The sequence below is a fragment of the Malania oleifera genome, chromosome 4, assembly GCF_029873635.1.
Source record: "Malania oleifera isolate guangnan ecotype guangnan chromosome 4, ASM2987363v1, whole genome shotgun sequence".
Lineage (NCBI taxonomy): Eukaryota > Viridiplantae > Streptophyta > Magnoliopsida > Santalales > Ximeniaceae > Malania > Malania oleifera.
Window position 1 is genome coordinate 742,501 of NC_080420.1, and position 23,079 is coordinate 765,579.

General features: G+C 35.2%; 1 protein-coding gene across 2 annotated transcripts in view; it reads left to right on the plus strand.

The window, feature by feature from the left end:
• LOC131153644 (kinesin-like protein KIN-14E) overlaps positions 1-18,903 on the plus strand; it is a 45,421-nt gene extending 26,518 nt beyond the window's left edge. For both annotated transcript variants that reach the window (XM_058106094.1, XM_058106095.1), the window contains 23 exons: positions 1,578-1,802; positions 2,068-2,140; positions 2,225-2,356; positions 2,428-2,666; positions 2,801-3,128; positions 3,732-3,831; positions 3,961-4,142; positions 4,269-4,384; positions 4,569-4,671; positions 6,138-6,290; positions 6,400-6,546; positions 6,901-7,101; positions 9,117-9,281; positions 9,375-9,476; positions 9,669-9,809; positions 9,907-10,098; positions 10,236-10,362; positions 10,522-10,724; positions 11,014-11,196; positions 11,556-11,651; positions 11,814-12,011; positions 12,254-12,525; positions 18,442-18,903. In XM_058106094.1, coding sequence (XP_057962077.1) covers positions 1,648-1,802; positions 2,068-2,140; positions 2,225-2,356; positions 2,428-2,666; positions 2,801-3,128; positions 3,732-3,831; positions 3,961-4,142; positions 4,269-4,384; positions 4,569-4,671; positions 6,138-6,290; positions 6,400-6,546; positions 6,901-7,101; positions 9,117-9,281; positions 9,375-9,476; positions 9,669-9,809; positions 9,907-10,098; positions 10,236-10,362; positions 10,522-10,724; positions 11,014-11,196; positions 11,556-11,651; positions 11,814-12,011; positions 12,254-12,525; positions 18,442-18,634 — 3,801 coding nt within the window. In that variant the 5' untranslated portion in view covers positions 1,578-1,647 and the 3' untranslated portion in view covers positions 18,635-18,903. The remainder of the gene's footprint in view (positions 1-1,577; positions 1,803-2,067; positions 2,141-2,224; positions 2,357-2,427; positions 2,667-2,800; positions 3,129-3,731; positions 3,832-3,960; positions 4,143-4,268; positions 4,385-4,568; positions 4,672-6,137; positions 6,291-6,399; positions 6,547-6,900; positions 7,102-9,116; positions 9,282-9,374; positions 9,477-9,668; positions 9,810-9,906; positions 10,099-10,235; positions 10,363-10,521; positions 10,725-11,013; positions 11,197-11,555; positions 11,652-11,813; positions 12,012-12,253; positions 12,526-18,441) is intronic.
• The last annotated feature ends 4,176 nt before the right edge of the window (positions 18,904-23,079 follow it).

Genomic DNA, 23,079 nt, shown 5'->3' on the forward strand with positions numbered 1-23,079 from the left:
AAAAAAAATAATATACGAAGCAGTTTTCTTACAGTTTCAACAATATGTCTAGACGATGTTAGCACAAAGTTCACATGAATTTTGAACTACACCATAAGTCGGTTCTAACATCAACATTATGGGGAGCCTGGAGATTGTAGGCTCCACAATCTTGGATACCAGATAAGTCCTTAATTAATGTATACTAATATGTATATCCATTCTTAGTCTTCTTTGATTTTCGATTACATTTTTTTATTATTTAGATTATAGCTCCTCTGGTAGTGAAAACATTTTATGCAATCTAATGTATATTGGGTTGGAAGGGGAGGGATTTGACATGAAGGATGGTTTCTGTTCTAGAATTTTTCTTGTTACCAATGTCTGTCCCATGAATTTGCATCCTACCTCTTAACCTTATTTCCTTTAAAATTCTAGGATGACCTCCCTTCACCAGCCTATGCATGTGCTAATATGAAATTGGGTAATGACCCCTCCAAAGGTCACCTTCAGAACTTCATGCGTCCCTCAGCTCCCACTTGCTGCAGGATCTCTTCTGCCCCTATGCAATCAGTACCACAAACTTATGTCATTGTTCTCTGATGGCAGTGCCTAATGTGTTGGTCGTCCACATGGGCTTAACCTTAAGCGTTATGTACACTTAACTCCAACTTTTTCGAACTTTAAAACATTAAACTAACAAACATTTCTCTGTTTTCTTTTTGCTATTTCTTCACTCTTTTATAGTATCAAATTCATTTAGACTACACAATGCAAATCTATGCATACATGTAATCTGAAATTTTTTAACTGTTGCAGAAGGAGCACTTTGAGAATCATGGATATTTACTAACCGTTTAAGTTATGGTGTCATGCTAACAATTACTTTTGGATTGGATTAATACATTGAAATAGCCAAAGGAATCTTAACACTGACTTTGAAATGCATAAGAATTGTCAAAACACAATGTAAAATTGATGCATCTCAGGCATTTAAAAATGCATCAATGCTAAAATGGAGTTCCACATTAGGAAAGAAAAAGAAATCAAAGTAGAAAACGTGCCTTCTGAAGCTGATTTGAAGGCATTTTTGGTCATTTTATTGTTAAAACTTAAAAGCAATAATTGGTTGGACACGTGCACAAACTATGCAATTTTTTAGCAGCTTTTTTAATCTAGGTAAATTCCTCTGAAAGTATTTTTTAAGTGAGCATATTGCTGTAGTTAAGAGAGAGATGGTCCCTTTTGCAATTTGCTAATAAAATAAGGGAGACTCTTTTCTCTAGAGACATCTGTTTCTGTTTATTTGTGTGTTTTCCTCAGCACGACCAGCATGGAGAAATTTTTTTAGTTGGTCTTTTGTTTGTGTATAATGCTTGCGATATCCTCTGATTTTTCTGTTTTTTTGAGTTGTTCAGCTGTTTTCAGGCTGATGTAGTCCTTACGCAAATTATGCTTGTTTCAGTTGAGAACTGCGTGGATTTTCTGATTTTTATGTTTGTTATCCTATATTATGCAGTACTTCACCTGTATATATTTTAGAAACTGTACTTTATAAATTAATCTAATCTTCATACTCTTGGCATAATCAATCGAAGGGCATAATGGGGTCTGAGAGCAAGAACTGTTCAGTTGAGTAGTAGTTGAGGCAGAGATTTTGAATTCAATATGACAATTGATATGCCACCGGTTATGGCCCAGAGTGTGAGAATGAATCAATCTTCTCTGAGTTCCAGCAATGGGAATGAAACTCCTTTTCACAACATTCCTGCTGCCTCAAATGGGGATGAATATGATAGTGATGGTTCTAATATTGCAAGGCTGTAAGTTTTTTTCCTTTTGAACTATCTTTTTGTTTTCCTTAATGAACTTATGAATAATATAAGGCATGAACTGTACCAGGTTTTTTACGTGTTTGGTTTTGTGTCTAGAGATTAAAAGCCAATGCGTCTATCTAAATGCAGTTGACTCTTAAATTTGAGCTGAAGTTATCAGCAAAACAATTAAATTAGTCCCATTAATTAACTTGCTGTTTGCTGTAATAAATGTTTGTTTTTATAACTAATGATTTTTTTATGATTCATGCAGCACTCCAACAACTCTGTCTATGGCTGTTCCATCAGAATTTGCTGGTGCTATTCCCTTGATTGATCGATTCCAGGTGGAAAATTTTGGTTTTATTGCATTAACTTCAAAGGTTAAGGATGACTTAAATTTTGATATTATGTCTCAATGTGCCCTCTAGGTCGAGGGATTTTTAAGATCAATGCAAAAACAGATTCATTCTGCGGGAAAACGTGGGTTTTTTTCTAAAAGATCCATTGGCCCACAAGTTCGGGAAAAATTTACCTTTGAGGATATGCTTTGTTTCCAGAAGGTAATGACTGAAGAATCTCATGAAGTACTTTTGGAAACATCATAATGAACTAAGTTGTGGCTTTTTGACAGGATCCTATACCGACTTCTTTACTTAAAATTAACAGTGACCTGGTAAGCCGGGCAATGAAGCTGTTCCAGATAATTTTGAAGTACATGGGGGTTGATTCATCTGATCGTGTAACTCTGGTGAGCTTAGATGAACGGATTGAACTTGTTGGAAAAATATACAAGCAAACTTTGAAGCGTTCCGAGCTCCGAGATGAACTTTTTGCGCAGATTTCAAAGCAAACAAGGAATAACCCTGATAAGTATGCCTATACGCTTGCACGTGTGCGTGTGTTAAATTGAAGCACAATTTTTTAGCCCTTAAAATGGTTGGTGAGAAGACACATCTAATTTTTTTCTCTCAATTTGTTTTACTGCTTTGATTGTAAAATTTCAGGCAGTATTTGATCAAGGCATGGGAGCTAATGTATTTGTGTGCAACATGCATGCCTCCTGGCAAGGACATTGGTGGCTATTTATCAGAGTATGTCCATAATGTAGCACATGGCTCAAATGCTGATTCTGAGGTTCAAGTCTTTGCGTTGAATACGTTAAATGCTTTGAAGCATTCTGTTAAGGCAGGACCAAGGCACATGATACCTGGGCGCGAGGAAATTGATGCTCTTTTGACTGGTAAAAAGCTTACAACTATAGTGTTTTTTTTGGATGAGACTTTTGAAGAAATAACGTATGACATTTCAACAACTGTGGCTGATGCTGTTGAGGTGCGTTGGGGCCTTCTTTACTGCTTATGTATGTATTTGTGCATGCATGTTTGTGTGCTTGCGTCCATTTATGTGTCTGTGTCTCCTATTATTATAAATTTTTTTTCAAGAAACACAAGACATAAAATAGAAAATACAACAATAAATTATAGGGCCAAACAAATGTTAACCTAAGAGACAAATGGATAATTGAGTTCTGAGTTTCAGTGAGCTTGCCTGCAGTGAATTGGTTTGTGAGGAACTGAATTTAAAACAAGAGGAGCAGTTTATTTATTTATTTATTTTTTGTGTGGGGGGGGGGGGGGGGGGGGGTGGGGGTGTTGGGTTACGAAATGGTGAGAATAGCCGAGAATACATGTTATATATCTGAATTAATTTTCTGGAGGTTGTGTCTGTTGCATCCCTTCATAACCTTTCCGCAATTCTTTATCTAATGTTTATACATTTTTTTTAGTTCAGTTTTTGAAACATTGCATGCTTTGGTAATGTTTTTTGTGCCCATGGCTCCTTGAATAATTTATTAATTTTTCCTTTACATCTTGCGAGAACTGATGGTTTAAATTGACATTTTCTTATTTAGATTTTCTGGCCCTTATTACTCAGGAACTTGCTGGGATTATTAAACTTTCAGCTTACTCCAGCTTCAGTTTGTTTGAATGCCGCAAAGTTGTTGGTGGTTCTAAATCAGTTGATCCGGGCAACGGTATCCAATTTATCTCCAGCTTGATTTTGTGCTAAATTCTGCGAATAATAGTTTGCAGGATTAGTTGCTTATCAGAAAGTCGGACCTAATTTTTATTCTAAATCCCACATATGCTTTGCTGTCACATAGAGGAGTATATTGCATTAGATGACAACAAATATGTTGGGGATCTGCTCACGGAATTCAAGGCTGTGAAGGACCGAAGTAAAGGAGAGATTCTGCATTGCAAACTGACATTAAAAAAAAAGCTATTTCGGGAGTCTGATGAGGCCGTAGCAGACCCAATGTTTGTGCAGTTGTCATATGTTCAAGTATGTAATCTTATGTATTGAAGTATAGTTGAGCTGCTATAGCTGGTAATTAAGCTCATGATGTTTGTTTGAATTTAAAGTTAACATCTGACGCAGATTTTGTCTTACTTGGTTATGCTACTGCAGTTACAACATGATTATATATTGGGCAATTATCCTGTTGGAAGGGATGATGCAGCACAGCTGTCTGCATTGCAAATCTTGGTCGAAATAGGATACCTTGTTAGCCCTGAATCATGCACGTTAGTACTTAGTAGCTTATGTTACTTTGTCTTAAATTACTATGTATCTTATGTTAAACTATCTGCTTACATAACAGTTGTTTTGTTTCAGTATTGTAGTGTTTGAATCAAATCTTGAGGGAATTGTTTTGTGGAAATCGGATTAATTTTTATAGCTAGTTATATTTGAGGTTATATCTTTCAGTGACTGGACATCTCTTCTGGAGCGATTCCTGCCCAGACAAATTGCAATAACCCGAGCCAAGCGGGACTGGGAGTTGGATATTCTCTCTCGTTACCATTACATGGTAAGAAACAAAATTTGGCATCCCTTTATCATAGGAGAATTATAAGCTTTAAAAAAAGCTAAAATGTTCCTTTATTCATTTTTCTTTTTGGGGTGGAGGGGAGTGTGAGATTAGTTCTTTTTCCCTCACGTTCATGTCGCAAACTGCTCTAAAAGCTGTATTTTCAGCTTGCTTGTAGAACGTTTTCTGGTCCCCCCCCCCCCTTCTTTTCTTTAAAATCCTTATGTTGTTTATTTATTCTTGTGTGTGCGGTACGTGTGTGTTGACATTGCCTCGTAGGATCCTGTGTGAATAATGCCTCTTTTTCTCTTCCAGCATTCTGCCACATGCAACAATATCTATACTTACAGAAAAACCATAGTGTACCAAGTAGAAAAATAAGGAAATTACGTTCAATAGAAATAAGAAAATAGTACCATTTCAGCATATATATTATTAGCCCCTCATGAAATATTACTGTCCTATTCATTTTATTAACGCATTGATATTTTTAAGTTCTAAAAAATATCACTTTGCATGTAAAATTAGTGGAACAGTTTTTTTAGTTTAGTTGGATTTAAATTAAAAAAAAGGGCAATTGAATGTATGAAAGTCTTGCATATGTGGGGTCTGGGGAAGGGCAGATCGTGATGTGTCCATAGTCTGCAGCCTTTCCTTGCGTTTTTGCGAGAAGCTGTTTCCACGACTTAAACCTGTGACCTTAACATCACATGGCGACAACTCTATAGTTGCGCCAAGGCTCCCTTTATTTTTCTTTCTGTCCCTTCTTTTTTAATGTTGGGGGAGAAAAGATCTTTCCCATATCCATCAAATTTATTATCTATAATCTCTTTCTCATTCTTTAACTTTATATCTAACTATTGAGCATAGTTATGGTTGCCTCTTCAAGAGCTCCTTTGTTTTGTTTTGTTTGCTTGCTTTTTATGTTACTCTCTTCCTCTTTTCAATGCACAGGAATGCTAGGGCTTAGTTTAGACAATTCATAGGCTTTATTATTCTGTAGAAGCAAAAGTAAACTGAAATTTCACCTTTTATATTCCTAAAACTGAACACACATTGTACCATATTAAGTTGAATTTTAAATTGTCTTACAGATTTTTTAAAATTCCACAAATATATGTTGATTTTGAGCAGAATTATATATTGATTATTGTGGCATCTAAATTGTAGCCCATGCCATATTGTCACCTGACAATACTTGTTATGACATAGTTCACATTACATTGAATACATTATATGACGATGTCATTATATGACAATGTCATAATATAATGACAGAATGATAGGTAGCGATATAAAAGAAGAATCATTATATAATATTTGTGTGGTAATATAATGATATTGTCCATCTTATAATGCATGAATGTGTATTTTTATGCATGAAATCTCATCATGATTGTACTCCTTAATTAATTGTGCAATTCAGTCCTACTTGTGCTTTTGAAATATTTCTATCCTCAATATAGGAACATATAACAAAAGATGATGCAAGGCAACAGTTTCTTCGGATCTTGAGAATGCTTCCTTATGGGAATTCAGTTTTCTTTAGTGTCCGTAAGATTGATGATCCCATTGGACTTCTGCCTGGACGGATTATTTTGGGCATTAATAAGCGTGGGGTGAGTGACAAATTATATTATTACAATGGAATGCATGACCAGTAAATTGTGTGTCTAATAATAGATTTCTGACTGCTTGTCATTAATTCAATTGCTCATTTGTTTGTAGGTTCATTTTTTCCGGCCAGTTCCAAAAGAATATTTACATTCTGCTGAGTTGAGAGACATAATGCAGTTTGGTAGTAGTAATACTGCTGTATTTTTTAAAATGAGAGTTGCAGGTGTCCTCCATATATTCCAGTTTGAAACCAAGCAGGTTTTGAACATCTCTTTTGCTTATGATATTATTTCTGCTAAGAACTGATATATACATTGTTGGTTAACAACCAAAACACAACCTAATGGCTTAAGCTTTTAGATAAAGTGGTAATGCTTTTAGCTATTATTATTGTATTTTTTATAATGGGTGTTGGTTATCGTTTGTTTATCTCTCCACGTGCAATCGGGCTGCACGTTTGGGGAGTGTTAAGGCTTGATATGCGTTGTTGGGCACAACCTAACAGCTTAAGCTTTTAGGTAAAGCCATAATTTAACAATTTCTTTTCTGAAATATTTAGGCTGTTTGGCATTGAGTATTTTGTGACATGATAGCAATTGATACATTCTGCAGGGAGAAGAGATATGTGTTGCCCTTCAGACACATATAAATGATGTTATGTTGCGCCGCTACTCTAAGGCACGCTCTACTGCTAGTGGCTCAATAAATGGAGATCCATCATGTAATTTTATGCCTCCTAGCATGGAAGTGTATGAGAAACGTGTTCAGGATTTGTCTAAAGCTTTTGAAGAATCTGCAAAGAATGCTGATAGTGTAAGCACTCTTTATTATTGTGTTTGTGCAGCTCCTTTCCACTAATCTAACTTATTGTACAGATAATCAAATCACAAATACATGGTGATGGTCTGTTGTGTCCAAAAAATTGGGCCGTTTTGGAATATAAAGTTAATTAATTTAATTTCCAACATGTTTCAAAGACATGGTGGGAAGTATCAGATATATGTGAAGAGTGTTCAGGATTTGTCTAAAGCTTTCAAAAAATTTGAGAAGAATACTGATAACGAAAGCATTCTTATTATTGGAACTGTACACAACGCATTTCCACTAATCTAACTTATTAAAATAACAATCAAATAAAAAATACGTGCAGACAGTTTGCTGTGTCAAAAAATGGCTGCCATTTTGGAATATAAAGTTAAAAAAAGCGTTCTTGGGCCACAAGGCTCACTGCTTTGCGACAATAGGGGGAAGGTAATCACGGTGTACGCAGCCTTACCCCTGCTTTTTATGTAGAGAGGCTGTTTCCTTGGACTTGAGTTCATGACCAACCAATCACTAAGGAGCAACCTTACTGATGATCCAAGGCCTACCCTCATTTTGGAAAATAAAATTAATTAATTTAATTTCCAACATATTTCAAAGACATTGGATAGTATCAGATGCATGTCAGTTCTCCTTCTTAGGTCCATACCACATCACATGGCCGTTTCAATGCTTTGAGTGCAAGCAAGATTGAGAGTTAACACTTGCTGATCCTTTCTCTAGAGGCTAGAGAGCTTTGGGTTCTCGAACTTCCTGTTGTCTCTTTAGTAAGAGGGTTGTGGATGTGACCTGACATCTTTGTCCGTTTTTGGGAGTCGTACACTTGCTAATCCATTTTCTAGTGGCTAGAGCTTTGGGTTCTAGAACTTAGTGTTGTTTCTTTCCTAAGAGAGTTGTGGACGTCACCTGACCATATACAGTAGCCGTTGCTATCCATTGTCTAGTGACTAGAGAGCTTTGGGTTCTGGAACTTAGTGTTGTCTCTTTTCTAAGAGGGTTGCAGATGTCACCTGACCATAGACTGTAGCTAACTGCTGAAGCAGTAAAGGAAGGAAAGTGTGGTCTTTGTTGCTGTGTTGCTGGATGTGATTATTTGGGGAGATCAAAATAGGATAAGTTTCAAAGGAATGCAACACTATCAAATTAAATATTTTTTTCTTGCCTACTTTTACAGTCTATTTTTGGCATTTATAGACCATTGATTGATCATTTTTCGGATTTTGTAGATCCTCTTGGGTAGGGTGTTCTTTCGTAACATGATCCCCTTATCCTTCTTGTACTTAGGTGGCACCTCCTTGGCGCTTTTTCAATGTATTTGCCATCACTTGTTAAAAATGGGGTGAGAGTTGCAACGGAGAATGAAACCATACAGTATATGGTTTATATGCTAATCCAAAGTCCATGCTTATTTCTCTGAGGCATTTAAAATTTAGGTTTTTGTTAAGGATTGCTCTAAGCCAACTCCACTTAATGGGAATTAAGGTTTGTTATTGTTGTTGTTAAGGATTGCTTTAGTTCCTGGGGCTAGAGAAGAAGCTTTCTACTGCTTAGTGGATCTGATAAGGGAGGGGCAGCTTGGATGGTTTGGGCATTTGAAACGCAGATCTAGTAGAGCACCTGTGAGGAGGACTGAGTTAGTTATTGTTTTTGGCGTGAAAAGGGGTAGGGGTAGGCTTAAAATAACTTAGAATGAGGTAGTGAGGAAAGATTTAATAGGTTTAATGGAGGAAAATTCTCTCGATCGGGTGAATTGTTGTTGTTGTACTGCTTAGTGGAGCTGACTCTCACCCAGTGGAAAAGATTATCTTTTTCTTTTCTTTCATTAGTTTTCTTTATTCAAATGCATTTCTTCTCCTGGAAAATTTACATTTTACTCGAGTTGATCATTAAGCCTATTCACCTAGTTTTACGTGCTTTTTAAAAAAGATGTAATATGCATTTATCATTAATCTGTTGTTTATCTATCAAAAAAAAAAATGATTAATCTGTTTGGCCTGACCATGTAGTTATTAGAGCAATTGCATGAAAAGCAAAAGCAAGAATTGAAAATGCAAGAAGAACTAGAAAGTTTAAATGATGCCTTGAGATCTGAACGACAAAATCTAGCAGAAGTTATATGTGATCGCGATAAACTCGGACTATTGTGTGAAGAGAAAGATTCGGTGCTTCAAGTGAGTACAACTCCGATTAATTGAATTATATTTTAAGTTCTGTCTTCATTTCCTTATCTCGATACTATTTTTGTTTTCAAAAATGCTCTTTAGGCTGCACTATCGGAGAAGAGGAGAATGGAAGTAAAGCTGGCTAAGCTGGATAATCTAGATGCAAATGATGTTGGAGAGAATTTAATTGTGACAGATAAGGAGGTAAACCTAGTGGATGTAAATACTTGTATATTTTTTCAGTTTATTATATTGGGTTAATTTTTTTTTTCTTTGCTAAGCAATATTGGGTTGTTTTTCATTTGTACAATACCTTGTCTTGTATTGAATGTTATGACTTTAAATTGCTTTGTCATGAACTGAGTATCTGGTGCTATTTATTGTGCTTATGCATAGGTATTACATAAGCCACAAGAAGAATTGAAAATCCATAATGAGAAATTGCATGCAGCCGAGGAAGCTGCAAGGAGACTGTTAAATGAAAATATGTTATTGGAACAGCGGATTCTAAGGCTTGAAAAGAAGAAAACGGATGAGGTTTCTCCCTCCAGTTCTGTTCTTGTTTTTGACTATGTCTCCATGGTTACAAGGTCAAGAAATTAATATATCTTTTCTTGGTTTGCTTCAAATGCAGATGAAAATAGTTGAGAACTTTGAACAAGAGTGCATTGCTTTAAGGCTTCAAGTGTCTGAACTTGAAAAGAAGCTAGAAAGAGTTGAACAAGATTTAGTTGTTGCAGAGTCAACTGTTGAGAGTAGGAATAGAGATTTGGCTGCTATACAGAATAACTTGAAGGAGTTAGAGGAATTAAGAGAGATGAAAGAGGTAATGATGCTATGGTGGATTTTCATTTAAAACTGTATTAGTCTTCCCATTTTGTTGTAATTTTCTTCTCCTTGCAGCATATGTTTTATCTGTTAATAATATTTAATAAGAGAACTTCTATAAATTTTTCTGTATAGGACATTGATAGGAAAAATGAGCAGACTGCTGCCATTTTGAAGATGCAAGGGGCTCAACTAGCAGAGCTAGAGGTGCTTTACAAGGAAGAACAAGTTTTAAGGAAGCGATATTTTAATATGATAGAAGGTGGGTTTCATCCAAAAAATTTTCAAGTTTACTAGTGCAAGCTCATATGTGGACTTACCACCGGTAGCTTTTCTAATTCGCTTTCGAAAACTGGTTTTTATAGATATTATTTCTCTATGAATAACAGTAGTACATTATGGATCCTTGTCTATATTCCAGATATGAAAGGAAAAATCAGGGTTTTCTGCCGGTTGAGACCCTTAAGTGAAAAAGAGATTGCTGAGGAAGACAAAGATGTTGTCGCTAGCTTTGATGAATTCACAGTTGAACATCCAGGGAGAGATGAGAAAACAAAACAACACATATATGATCGTGTATTTGATGGCAATGCCACCCAAGAGGATGTGTTTGAGGATACAAGGGCAAGCTCAAAATTGAATTTTCATGATTTTTAATACACTTTTGACCATATGTTTGGGAGCCTGAAGTTTGGACCTTGGGTTTGGATTTGTGTGGATTTAGACAAGATGCTGTGCAAATTTATATTGAGTACCATTCAAATTAACACAAATCCAAATCCGAAGCTCAAAATTCATGTTCCCAAAACAACCTTAGTCTTTGATAGCAAATATTTTTAACGACATACCATGAGAAAATTATAATTCTTCAAATGATCCAAGGTTCCAATTTTTCCTTGAATTTGTGATGCAGTATTTGGTGCAATCTGCTGTAGATGGATATAATGTCTGCATATTTGCTTATGGTCAAACTGGTTCTGGAAAGACATTTACAATATATGGATCGGAGAGCAATCCCGGACTTACTCCTCGAGCTACTGCAGAACTTTTTAAAATTTTAAGACGAGACAGCAACAAATTTTCATTCTCATTAAAGGTGATTATTGTGCTTGCTATATAATCAACAACATATATTGGTCTAAGTTGTTTTTTAATGTAACTTTGTTGCATTGGTAGAAATTATAGAATGATGGCTCTCTCTCTCTCTCTCTCTCTCTCTCTCTCTCTCTATTTTATTCATGATAAGTTTGAATGCTCGTTGCTCAGAGTCATGAAATTATACTTTTCCTGCGTCTGGTGATACATTGATTACTAATCATTGTTAAGAGTATATATATACATACACACACACACACACACACACACACACACACACACACACACATTGACATACAGTAGATAAACATCTTTCTTGGTCCTTTCTTAGCACTTCAAAATTGATTTGAAATGATGCAGGTATGCATGGTGGAGTTATATCAAGATACACTTGTAGATCTTCTTTTGCCAAAGAATGCGAAGCGTTTAAAATTGGATATAAAGAAAGATTCGAAGGTTTTACCCTTGTTTATATCACTGCTTGTTTGGCAGTGATGTGTATCCCATTGTCAATGATTTCAATATGTTATTATTTTGCTTTGTTCTGATTTTTCTCATTTGGTCAAATTTACTTGACTTCTGACTCTATACTGATTGGCTTCAATAATTATTATACAGGGCATGGTTTTTGTGGAGAATGTGAATGTTGCGTCTGTTTCAACATTTGATGAACTAAAGACCATTATTCAAAGAGGATCTGAACAACGGCATACATCTGGAACTCAAATGAATGAAGAAAGTTCAAGATCTCATCTGATACTTTCAATTGTAATTGAAAGTACCAATCTTCAAACTCAATGTGTTGCTAGAGGAAAGGTGCTACAGTTATAATTCGTCATATTTGTTCTTCCATTGCTTTAGGACACTTTTTTCTGCATAGCTTGCATGGAGCTGGTTATGGAAATTTTACTTATTTGTGCCCATTGTTTTTCATGGATATGAAGAATAAGCGCAGAGTATATATAGGTTGAGATATTATATGGAATATGAGATAAGAGACCTTGTTCAGTTCCACCTGGTTAGGTTTATATGATCATTTTGAACTCTCTCATGTGCAGCTGAGTTTTGTGGATCTTGCTGGTTCAGAAAGAGTGAAGAAGTCAGGTTCTTCAGGTAGTCAACTCAAGGAAGCTCAAAGCATCAATAAATCACTTTCGGCCCTTGGGGATGTTATTAGTGCTTTGTCTGCTGGTAGTCAACACATACCTTACAGGAACCACAAGTTGACGATGCTAATGAGTGATTCACTTGGTGGTAATGCCAAAACACTTATGTTTGTCAACGTATCTCCCGCTGAAGCAAACTTGGACGAGACATGCAATTCTCTAATGTAAGTTCCAAAGACTCACCATGTGGATATATGTTTTTGTGTGTGTGTGCGGTTTGATTTATTGCACAATTTCATCTTCCAAATACTGAAATTTTTTATGATAAACTAGATAGGTTGAGAACGAATAACCTGTGTTTTTATTAATCTTTTGGGAAAATAAACTTACACTCTTTGAACTATCTGCAGTATCACAAATGTTCCCTGAGCTTTCAAAAGTGACACTAAAGCTATATATTTAGTTACAAAAGATCCTTATATGAATGAATAGTGTCAAATTTAATAGATAAACATCACCTGCGTGGAACAGGCATGTTTTTTTTATTTATTTGGATAAAATTGGCCTTACAAGCCTTTGATTAATAAATTTTATTCTATGAGCATGGTGGAGAAACCTATTTTTGTCATGTCTTACACATTTTTTTTATTTTATAGAGTTAAAATGCTTATCTAGCAAATGCCAAATTAAAGCAATAAAAAATTACTTATGGGACAGCTTGACTATTAGCAATGAATAGAATTGAATAATTGTGTGCAGATATTGAACGTTTTAATACAACATAACTAAATGCAATCGGTGTCAACAACCAAGCACCACAAACTTCTACAGTTTCCCTCTCAATTCAATATTTTAATTAATGAAAAATATAAATGCATAAAATGTCCAAAACAAAATCAAATATCATAAATTTTAAGGAAAAGCCTCCATGCGAGTCTATTACTTTGTATGATGTTTGCATGTTCTTAAGACTTAAGGGATAATTAATCCAAAAAAATTATTGATTACACATGTTGGACGGACAAAAATTTTTGCATTAGTGACTTATTCTAAATTTATTACATTCTCATACTATTCTTAAGAAAAGATATTGTTGTGCAAATTAATGCTCAGCGAGAACAAACAAACCGTTCGGATCAATGTAGCACCAATGATGAACAATACGGAAAAAACCAATCACATAGATGATGAGAAAGACAATAAAACAATGAAACAAAGGAATAACGTGGTTAAAAAATGCCTACCTCCATGAGAGCGAAAGACTGTAATTTTCACTATCATCAAAACTAGGGTTACCGCATTGTAAATATGCTAACCCTTACATACAGAGTAGTTAGAAAGTTCTTTGAATACTCCTGTATCAACCCCCAAAGGTATTCCCTCCGAAACCCTAGCCTATCCAACTTGCTAATTCAAAATTCCAAAACAACGCTAAGTAACCAAGCAAAATCATTGACGGTTTCCTCTGCAAACCAGCTTCTCTGTTTTTCTGACTATGTTCTTTGTACATGTGTTTCACTCAATATATGAGTCACATATTACAACAATCTCCACCTTGGTGAATATACATCCCTTAGGAGAAAAAAACGAAAACATAACCTGCAGCTCCACTTGGGACAATACGTTGGGGTGCCTCCCGTCTAGCATCTGGAGAAGTTAAGCAAGTTCAAGTAATGCTTAAACTTATCTGTGGTAACAGACTTTGTCAACACGTCTACCGCATTCTCAGAAGTGTGAACTTTTTCAAGCAAGAGTTCACCAGAAGAAACCAATTCTCAGATCCTATGAAACCTTATATCTATGTGATTGGTCCTTGCATGATACACCTGGTTTTTTGCCAAATAAATGACACTCTAACTATCACAACATAGCTAAACTTCACCTTACTGAATACCCAACTCCTTGATCATTCCTGTAAGTCACAATGCTTCCTTGGAAGCTTCGGCCATTGTCATATTCTCCGACTCAGTTGTAGAAAGTGCAACTAGAAACTGTACCATGGACCTCTAAAAAATAGGCCCTCCCACAAGGGTGAACACATACCCTATTGTAGACCTCCTGTCATCCAAGTTCCTTGCATAGTCTGCATCCACATATCCCATAACTGAAGGATCACTTTGTTGTCTGCTGAACATGATGCCATAGTTTGTAGTACCCCTTAAGTATTTGAAAATCCATTTGACTGCATCCCATTGCCATCGACCCGGATTTGAAAGAAACTTGCTCACCACACTAACAGCTTGTGCTAGCTCCGATCTTGTACATACTATAGCTTACATCGATTTGAAAGAAACTTGCTCACCACACTGACAGCTTGTGCTAGCTCCGATCTTGTACATACTATAGCTTACATCAAGTACCCCACTGCACTTGCATATGAGACCTTTGACATGTCACAGACATCATCACCTGTCTTTGGGCACTGGGCGGTAGACAATCTAAAATGGTTTGCCAACGGTGTACTCACCGATTTTGCATTATCCATGCTAAATCTCTCCAACACTCTCTTAACATAGCTACCCTGAGATAACCACAATTTCCCTACAACTTTGTCCCCACAAATCTCTATCCCAAGAATTTTCTTGGCTGTACCCAAATCCTTTATGTCAAACTCTTTGCTCGACAGAGTTTTCAACTGATTAACCTTAGTCATAGTTTTTGCAGCAATCAACATGTCATCCACATAAAGTAACAGAAAAATTACCCATTTGCATCCTATCGCTCTCTTCCTTTCTGGAAGCTCCACCAACTCCCACGTCTGATTCTTATGCAGAGATTCCATCTCCTCCACCATAGCACCCATTCATCTACTTTTCTCTTGGCTGTGCACCACCTCTTGAATAGTAGGATCGTTGTTACTAGTAATGAGCGCATAAGATACCAGATCATCAAATCCATACCTGGGCGGTGGCCTGATAGTGTGTCTGGGTCTGTGTATAGCTATACTATGATGCTGCTGGTCTCCTAAGCTAGAACTACCTACATTCTGAACATTGTTATCTCTGCTCTGAGTCTCTAACTCACCTACATCACATGTTCATTGCTGCTGTTGTTTTCTGGCATCTGTTTCTCTTCTTCTTCCTAGGTATGCTGCCCCATGATTTTCTTATCGAAAATCACATTTCTACTAATCACCACCTTGTTTGCCTTCGGATCCCACAACTTGAACCCACCTTTTTAATAGCCCAGAAAGATAGACTGTCTAGACTTTGCGTCAAGTTTCGATCTCTCCTCACTAGAAACATGCACATAGGTTGGACATCCAAATACTCTCAAATTAGAGTAGTCTACCATGCTGCCTGTCCACATCTCCTCTGCAACTTTCTTGTCTAGTGATGCCCTTGGTGATCGGTTAATCAAGAAGCACGCCACACTCACTGCCTTTGCCTAGAAGTTCTTTGCAAGCCCTGCATTCAGCCTGAGACACGTAGCTCTTTCAGCTATAGTTCGGTTTATTCTTTTTGCCACACCATTCTGTTATGGTGTCTTGCGTACTGTGAAATGTCTCCTTATGCCATGCTGCCCCCACAACTCCATGAACCTCGAATTAGCATATACTTAGTTTCATTGTCTGACTTGAGACATTTAATCTTCCTTATGGTCTGGTTTTCCACTTCAGTTTTCCACAATTTGAACCTGGCAAGCATCTCTGACTTGTTTTGTATGAAGTACACCTAGACTTTTCATGAGTTATCATTGCTAAAACTCACGAAATACATGTCCACCCCGTGATGCTACCCTTACCGGCCCTCAAACATCTGAATGAATATAGTCAAGAATTTCCTCTGTCTTGGGTTTGGCTGTCTTGAACTGCACACTATTCTGTTTTCCAAAAACACAATATCTGTAGAAATTCAACTTGCATGTTTTGACACTCTTCAAAAGATTTCTCTTATGAAGCTCTATCATCCCACGTTCGCCCATATGTCCTAACTGCATATGCCATAAGACAATATTATCTGACTCAGACTTCGCAACTATAGCTCCACTTACAATTGTGGTACCCAGCAATGCATAGACATTCCTTGCTAATTTCTGTCCCTTTATCACCATTATGACGCTACCTTCATTATCCCATTTTTAGACTTGTAACTAAACCTGTTACAATCTAAAGTGTCCAATGAAATCAAATTCTTTTGTAGATCCGATATATGTCTAACATCACATAATGTTCTCACAACATCATCAAACATTTTATTTCTGATATTTCCTATTCCAACAATTTTGCATGAAGTATCATTTCCCATCAGAACAGAACCAAAATTTATTGACTTGTAGGTGCTGAACCAATCTTTATTTGGTGTCATGTGATAAGAGCACGCCGAATCTAGGATCCAAGAATCCGTGAGGCGATATGAACCCGATGAAACAGAAAGCATATAACCATCACCGCTCTCTGAGTCTCCTTCCACCACATTTGTCGATTTTGATGGATCCTCTTGATTTTTTTGCATTCCCCTTCTTCTTATCTGGACAATCTGGGTTTATGTGCCCATTTTTCCCACACTTAAAACACCGTATGTCCTTCTTCTTCCTGGGCTGGGACTGAGATTTATCATTACTCGGTCTGCTCCGGAGCTTGCTTCTCCCACGTTCCTAGTTACCCTTCATCACATGCCCTTCACCATATGAAATCTCTTTGTTGTCTTTCTTCCTCTAATGAAAACCTAACAGAGCGCTTGTGATCTCCTCCAAATTGAGGGTTTCTTTTTCACACGTCAGAGTTGTAAGCAAGTCTTCATACGTATAAGACGTAGGTAGAGAATTCACTAGCATCAACGCCTTGTCTTCTTCCTCGAACTTCACATATACCTGCATCAAATCACTGATAATTTGATTGAATACATCAATGTGTTGGTTCAAATCCGAAGCCTCTGCCATCTTAAGCCAATACAGTTTTTGCTTAAGATACAACTTGTTTATCAAAGACTTGGACATATACAAGCTTTCCAGTTTTTGCCAAACAGCCGTTGGAGATTCCTCATCCATGACGTGATACAACACGTCATTAGCTAGATAAAGATTGATAATCACCACAGCCTTCGCTTCCAATTCCTTCCAACTTGTTTCATTCATGCCTTTTGGTTGACTTCCGTATAATGGCTTTACCATACTTTGCTGCACTAATAGATCCTTAACCCTCTTTTGCCATAGTCTGGAATTTTCCAATCTGTCGAATTTGACAACGCTGAACTTTGCAGAAGAAATCCCAAAAGCCATTGTAACCAATAGCTCTGATACCAATTTGTAGTGCAAATTAATGCGCAGTGGAAACAAACAAACTGTTCAGATCAATGCAGCAACCAACAATGAACAATACGGAAGAAAACCAATCACACAGATTATAGGAAAGACAATAAAACAATGACACAAAGGATTAACATGGTTTGACAATGCCTACGTCCACGGGAGCAAACGACTGTGATTTTCACTATCGTCAAAATCAGGGTTACCACATCGTAAATATGCTAACCCTTACATACAGAGTAGTTAGAAAATTCCCCCTTAAATACTCCTGTATCAACCCTCGAAGGTATTCCCTCCGAAACCCCAACTTATTCAACTTACTATTTCAAAATTCAAAAATAGCGCTGAGTAACCGAGCAAAATCAGTGATTTCAGACATACTGTCGACGGTTTCTTCCCGAGACCAAACCGTCGATGGTCTCTGCCAAACCATCGATTGTTTCTTCGTGAGCCAAACTTTGTCGATGCATCTCTGCAAAATTGTCGACGATTTCCTCTGCAAACCAACTTCTTTGTTTTTCTCATCATGTTTTCTTTGTACATGTGTTCCACTCAATATATGAGCCACATATTCCAACAGATACTCCATGAACCAAATGCAACTTAGTTTTTAGTGTCACATTTAAAAGCTAAGAAGGAATTTTGTAATATGGTAGGTAGTTTAGGTGACGTAAATGTATTTTTTCGAATTTTTTCCTTAAATATTTTCTCACCTTTTTGCTATGTAAAGTAGGTGTTACCAAACGTTTTGTTGTTGCTAGGTTTTAAGAAACTGAATGAAAATGAGCACAATATAAACCATAACATTCTCAGATGCACTTTAATTTATGCGTACTAGATAAGATGGCCATTTTGGTGAAGTTATTGTTTGTCCCATGATATATATGATTTAGGTATGCATCAAGGGTGCGGTCTATTGTGAATGATCCTAGCAAGAATATTTGTTCAAAAGAAGTTGCTCGTTTGAAAAAACTAGTTGCATATTGGAAGGAGCAAGCAGGCAGGAGAGGGGATGATGAAGATCTTGAAGAGATCCAAGAAGAGCGGTTAGTAAGAGATAAAACGGATGGCCGTCATTCCATGTAAATGTTATGGAGGAATGAGAATGTTGTTATGGCTTATTAGCATTGTCGGTTGGGACTTGCACATTAAGGTGTATAGTTGGAAAATTTGAAATTAGATAAAAAAAAAAAAAAAGGGGGCGGGGGGGATGGTGGTTGTATATTTGCTTATGCTTTATTATTGAATCTGTATTTATGAAAAACGATATTTTAATTTAGCTGCTCATTTGGACAGGATGTGTAATTTGTTTGTTCATACATGGTCACTAGTAATCATAAACAAGGTTTCAAGCAGCAGTTTATAGTTTTTCTGAAATCCAACTTTGAACTCTATCCGAGTTAATGCGCTTGTGCCCATGCTCCAATTTTAAATGCGAAGCTTGTTAGTTTCTTTAAAGCACAAAACCAAGATGATAAATGATATAAACTCTGATCTTCAAGTCAGTGCAAAGATATTTCTGAAAAGATACGGTTTGTTTGAAAAAGAACTTTGTCTAGTTGAATGGTGTGAAATTTAGATACTCTTGCCTTGAAAAAGCATGTCAAGTAATTGAATGGTTTACTTTCAAATTTAGATAATCTTAGCTTCCCTTTTAAGACAAGAACATAAGAGTTGCTCTACTTCGTATTTAGCATGTGTTCCAATACAAAATGAAAAGCTTCCACTATATTTAGCTTCACTTGAAAAATAAGTGCTTATAGCACTTATTAGTTAAAATAAGTACTTTTATAAAAAAAGTAGTGTTTGATTTGTGATACATCACATGCTTATTCTAAAAAATGTTTTTGGAAAGTCACTTTTTTGATAATTATTTTAAGTGCATTTTGAGAAATAATTTAAAATAACTTTTTGGGCACTTATAAGTGACATTATTCATAAGTAGGGTCAATTTTATAAATGTAAGAAAATTTAGTAACTATTTTATATATTTTTTAAAAACATTAGAGGATAATCATATACTATTTTATTATGTATTATAATATATTAATTCTCAATAAAACATAATTCAATTATGGAATTGTAAAGAATCATATTTTAAATTATATTAATATTAGAAATTTAAAACATTATTTATTTTATCATAAATTAATATATAATCATATGTGATAAATATAAATTAAGAACAGGATTATTGTTAATCAAAAAAATAATATTATATTATTCTTACTTAATAAAAATATTTAAATATTAATTAAAAACAACAACTAACATTATTATTAATTAAAAATTAACCATATATTATCTTGTTATGCATTTATAACCTCTTAAGTATGAATGAAATATATCAAATTCATTGTAACACTCAAATCAATTTTATGTAACCAATATATCAATTAAATCATTTTTGTCTTTGGTAAATTTACCAAGGACTATAGTCATAGCGATCCTCCTATTCAATTGCTTCTACTAAATTATGAAATGAATGAAAAGAACTATTTATAAATTTAATTAATATTAAATAAATTAAATTTTTTTATGTTTAGTTAATAATATTCTTTTTTACATAAATTAATGTGATAATCATATGTTATAAGTATACATCAGTAACAAGATTATTGTTGATTAATAAATAATATTATATTATTTTAGTTAATAGAGAATATCTAAATTTAATTAGAAAATTAATATAATTATCATTTAAATCAACATTAGATAAATTAAAAATTTGAATTGAATTAGTTATATTATTTTTATCATAACTTAATATGATAGTATTTGTTATAAGTATGCATTAATAACAAGATTATTGTTAATCGAAAATAATAGTTCTATATTATTTTTAATAGAAAATATTTAGATTTTTATTATAAATAATTAAAATAATTATTAATTAAATTTAATAATTTTAATTTAAAATATATTTAAAAATAATCATATAGTACCATATAATAAAAATAAATATCCAAAAATCACTTGTTTTAAATACAACCAAATACCACTTATAACTTTCAACACTTTTCTAATTTAGCATTTATTAAATTCAACATTTTTTCAAATTAATACTTTTGTGTCAGTGGTTCCAAACGATTCCTTAAGACAACATACAAAACATTCATGATATATTTAGTGTCTTTATTGTAACATTAGTTTTTTTCGTGGAGGATAATTTTTTCCACAAAAATCCTTTTACTGGTGTGTTGATGGAATAAGATTTGTCTCAAAGTTCTAAATATATAAGAGATAATAAGGGCACATCTATACAAATATATTAAAACTCTTGTTGTGGCCTTAGAGGAGCATGAGCAAAATGACAAAATAATGATTTAAAAAAATTTTCCAAAATTTCCAACTATGCACCTTAATGAGCAAGTCCCAACCGACACTGCTAAAAATTAAAGCACATTGATTGAAGGGGCAAACTCACTAGTATATTTGTCATTTTTTTTTTTTGGTAACAAAAGAAAATTGTAAGACTTTTTAATTCCCAATCCCCCTAGTTGAAGAGATAGCTTTCACCATTTCCCACTTCACAAATGTAACTTGAGTTTATCATCCATGCTACCAAAAAAAATACACACTGCTAAAATATGTGTATGTGTGTATTTTTTTTGGTAGGTCCCTCATCCCAATAAAAGAATGCGCCTTAGCACGCTATTAGTCCAAAACTAATGTTTTACTGCAGCTATTCTAGCCTAGCCAAGACACGTGATTTTTAAATACTATTATCAAGCCCATCAAAAACTCCTAAGTTAGTTCAATCAAAAGCTCAATAGCTAGACGGGGAAAAAAAAAAAAAACATTCAATACGTATACAAAATTTTTAAAACACTGTTATGAAGTTAGAAATTTTTCATGTTAAAGAAATTCAAAATACCATTCATGTTTAGCTACATAATAGAGGGATATAAACTTTGCATATACAAAAACAACGATGACAAGCAGCCTTAAGTCTTACTAGGTATGGTAGCTATATGAATCCTTTTCTATCAAATTCACACAATCCAAAGCATTTTTCCCTATTAGATTAAGGGCTATTAAATCCTTTCTCACTATCTTATTCCAATTTATTTTAGGTCTACCCCTACTCCTTTTCATGCTAAAAATAATAACTAACTCACTCTTCCTCACAGGTGCTTTACTGACCCCTTCGGCACATCTTTATCAGACTAGTTGGATTAGTCCTTCATTGATTTAAAGATTTTGCCGTTTGTTGATTTCATTTATTTAAAATAATTGCACACCCTGTTCTGTATGGCTTGCTCAGCTTCTTCAGCTCCTCTTCCCTTTACCGTCTTAGCATAAATTGAATTTATTAATTTAGAAAATAAGGCAAGTAAATGAGAACGTTAGTACAACCAATTTAAAAGCACAAAGTATGAAAATATTGACAATGATATGAGAAACATATGGTCCGTCTAGGAGTACTAGCACATGCACGTGGAGAGGAAGTGATCTATTCAACAAATAACAAAATAGACCTTCAACGTAAATTCTCAATCAAGTTCCCTGTATTTTAATCAATGAACTAACTGCATGCCGGATTTGATCCAAACCATCATGTGACCTGATTCAATTCGGATCCAATTCACGGATCTGACCCATCAACCTTGACCCGTTGACTAACCCATTGCCTGAACCAGACCCGTTGACTTGACCCAGACCCCCATTAAACAAAAGGGCCTCTGCCCCCTCCTCCCCTCCTCTTTTTTTTTTTTAAAAGCAAACAAACACTAGGCCTAACTTTTAAAACTCATGGGAATGGGCCCAAATTTTAAAATCCATGGCCCCTTTCTTTAAAAAAAAAAAAAAAAAATCTGGATCCCCATTTTTTAAACCCAAAACCACCGGGCCCAATCTTAAAATCCCTTGGATCCATTTTGAAAAGTCCATTAAACTAACCCCTTTTTTGAAAGCCTTGGGCCCTTTCTCTGACATTACCTAAGCCCAATTTTTTTTTTTGGAAAAAAAAAACTACTCAGGCCTCATTTTTTTTTTTTTAAAGAAAAAAACAGATAAATAGGGGCCCACATTTTAAAACCAAACTGGCCCAATCAGTGGGTTGCTCAGTGAGTTAACCCAAATACACAGGATGAGTTGAGTCATCGTGATTTAACTCAGTCTTGCTGAGTTCAGTGAGTTAACTCTCCCATATCATATCCAAATGCGAACCCAAACAATCAGAGCATGATAAATAAAAAATAATAAGGTAGGGATGCTTATCTAGGTGATCGAAGAACCATTCACTTCGAGAGATTCATCTTCTTCGTCAGATTTAGACCTGCAAGAAATCAAAGTTGTTAGATCTAAGAAAGAAAAAAGAGAGAGTTCACAAATCTAAGAAGGGGAAGAGAAGGGGGGGGGGGGGGGAGATTGTGTATCTGAGAGGGAAAATAAAAGAGAGAGAGATTGCGAATCTGAGAGGTAGAATAAAAAAGAGAACTCAGATCGTGTTGACCCTCAAAGTTATCTTATTAATTAATTGTATTCCCATAAATTAACAGATATGCATATAAGACAGTCCATGTGAC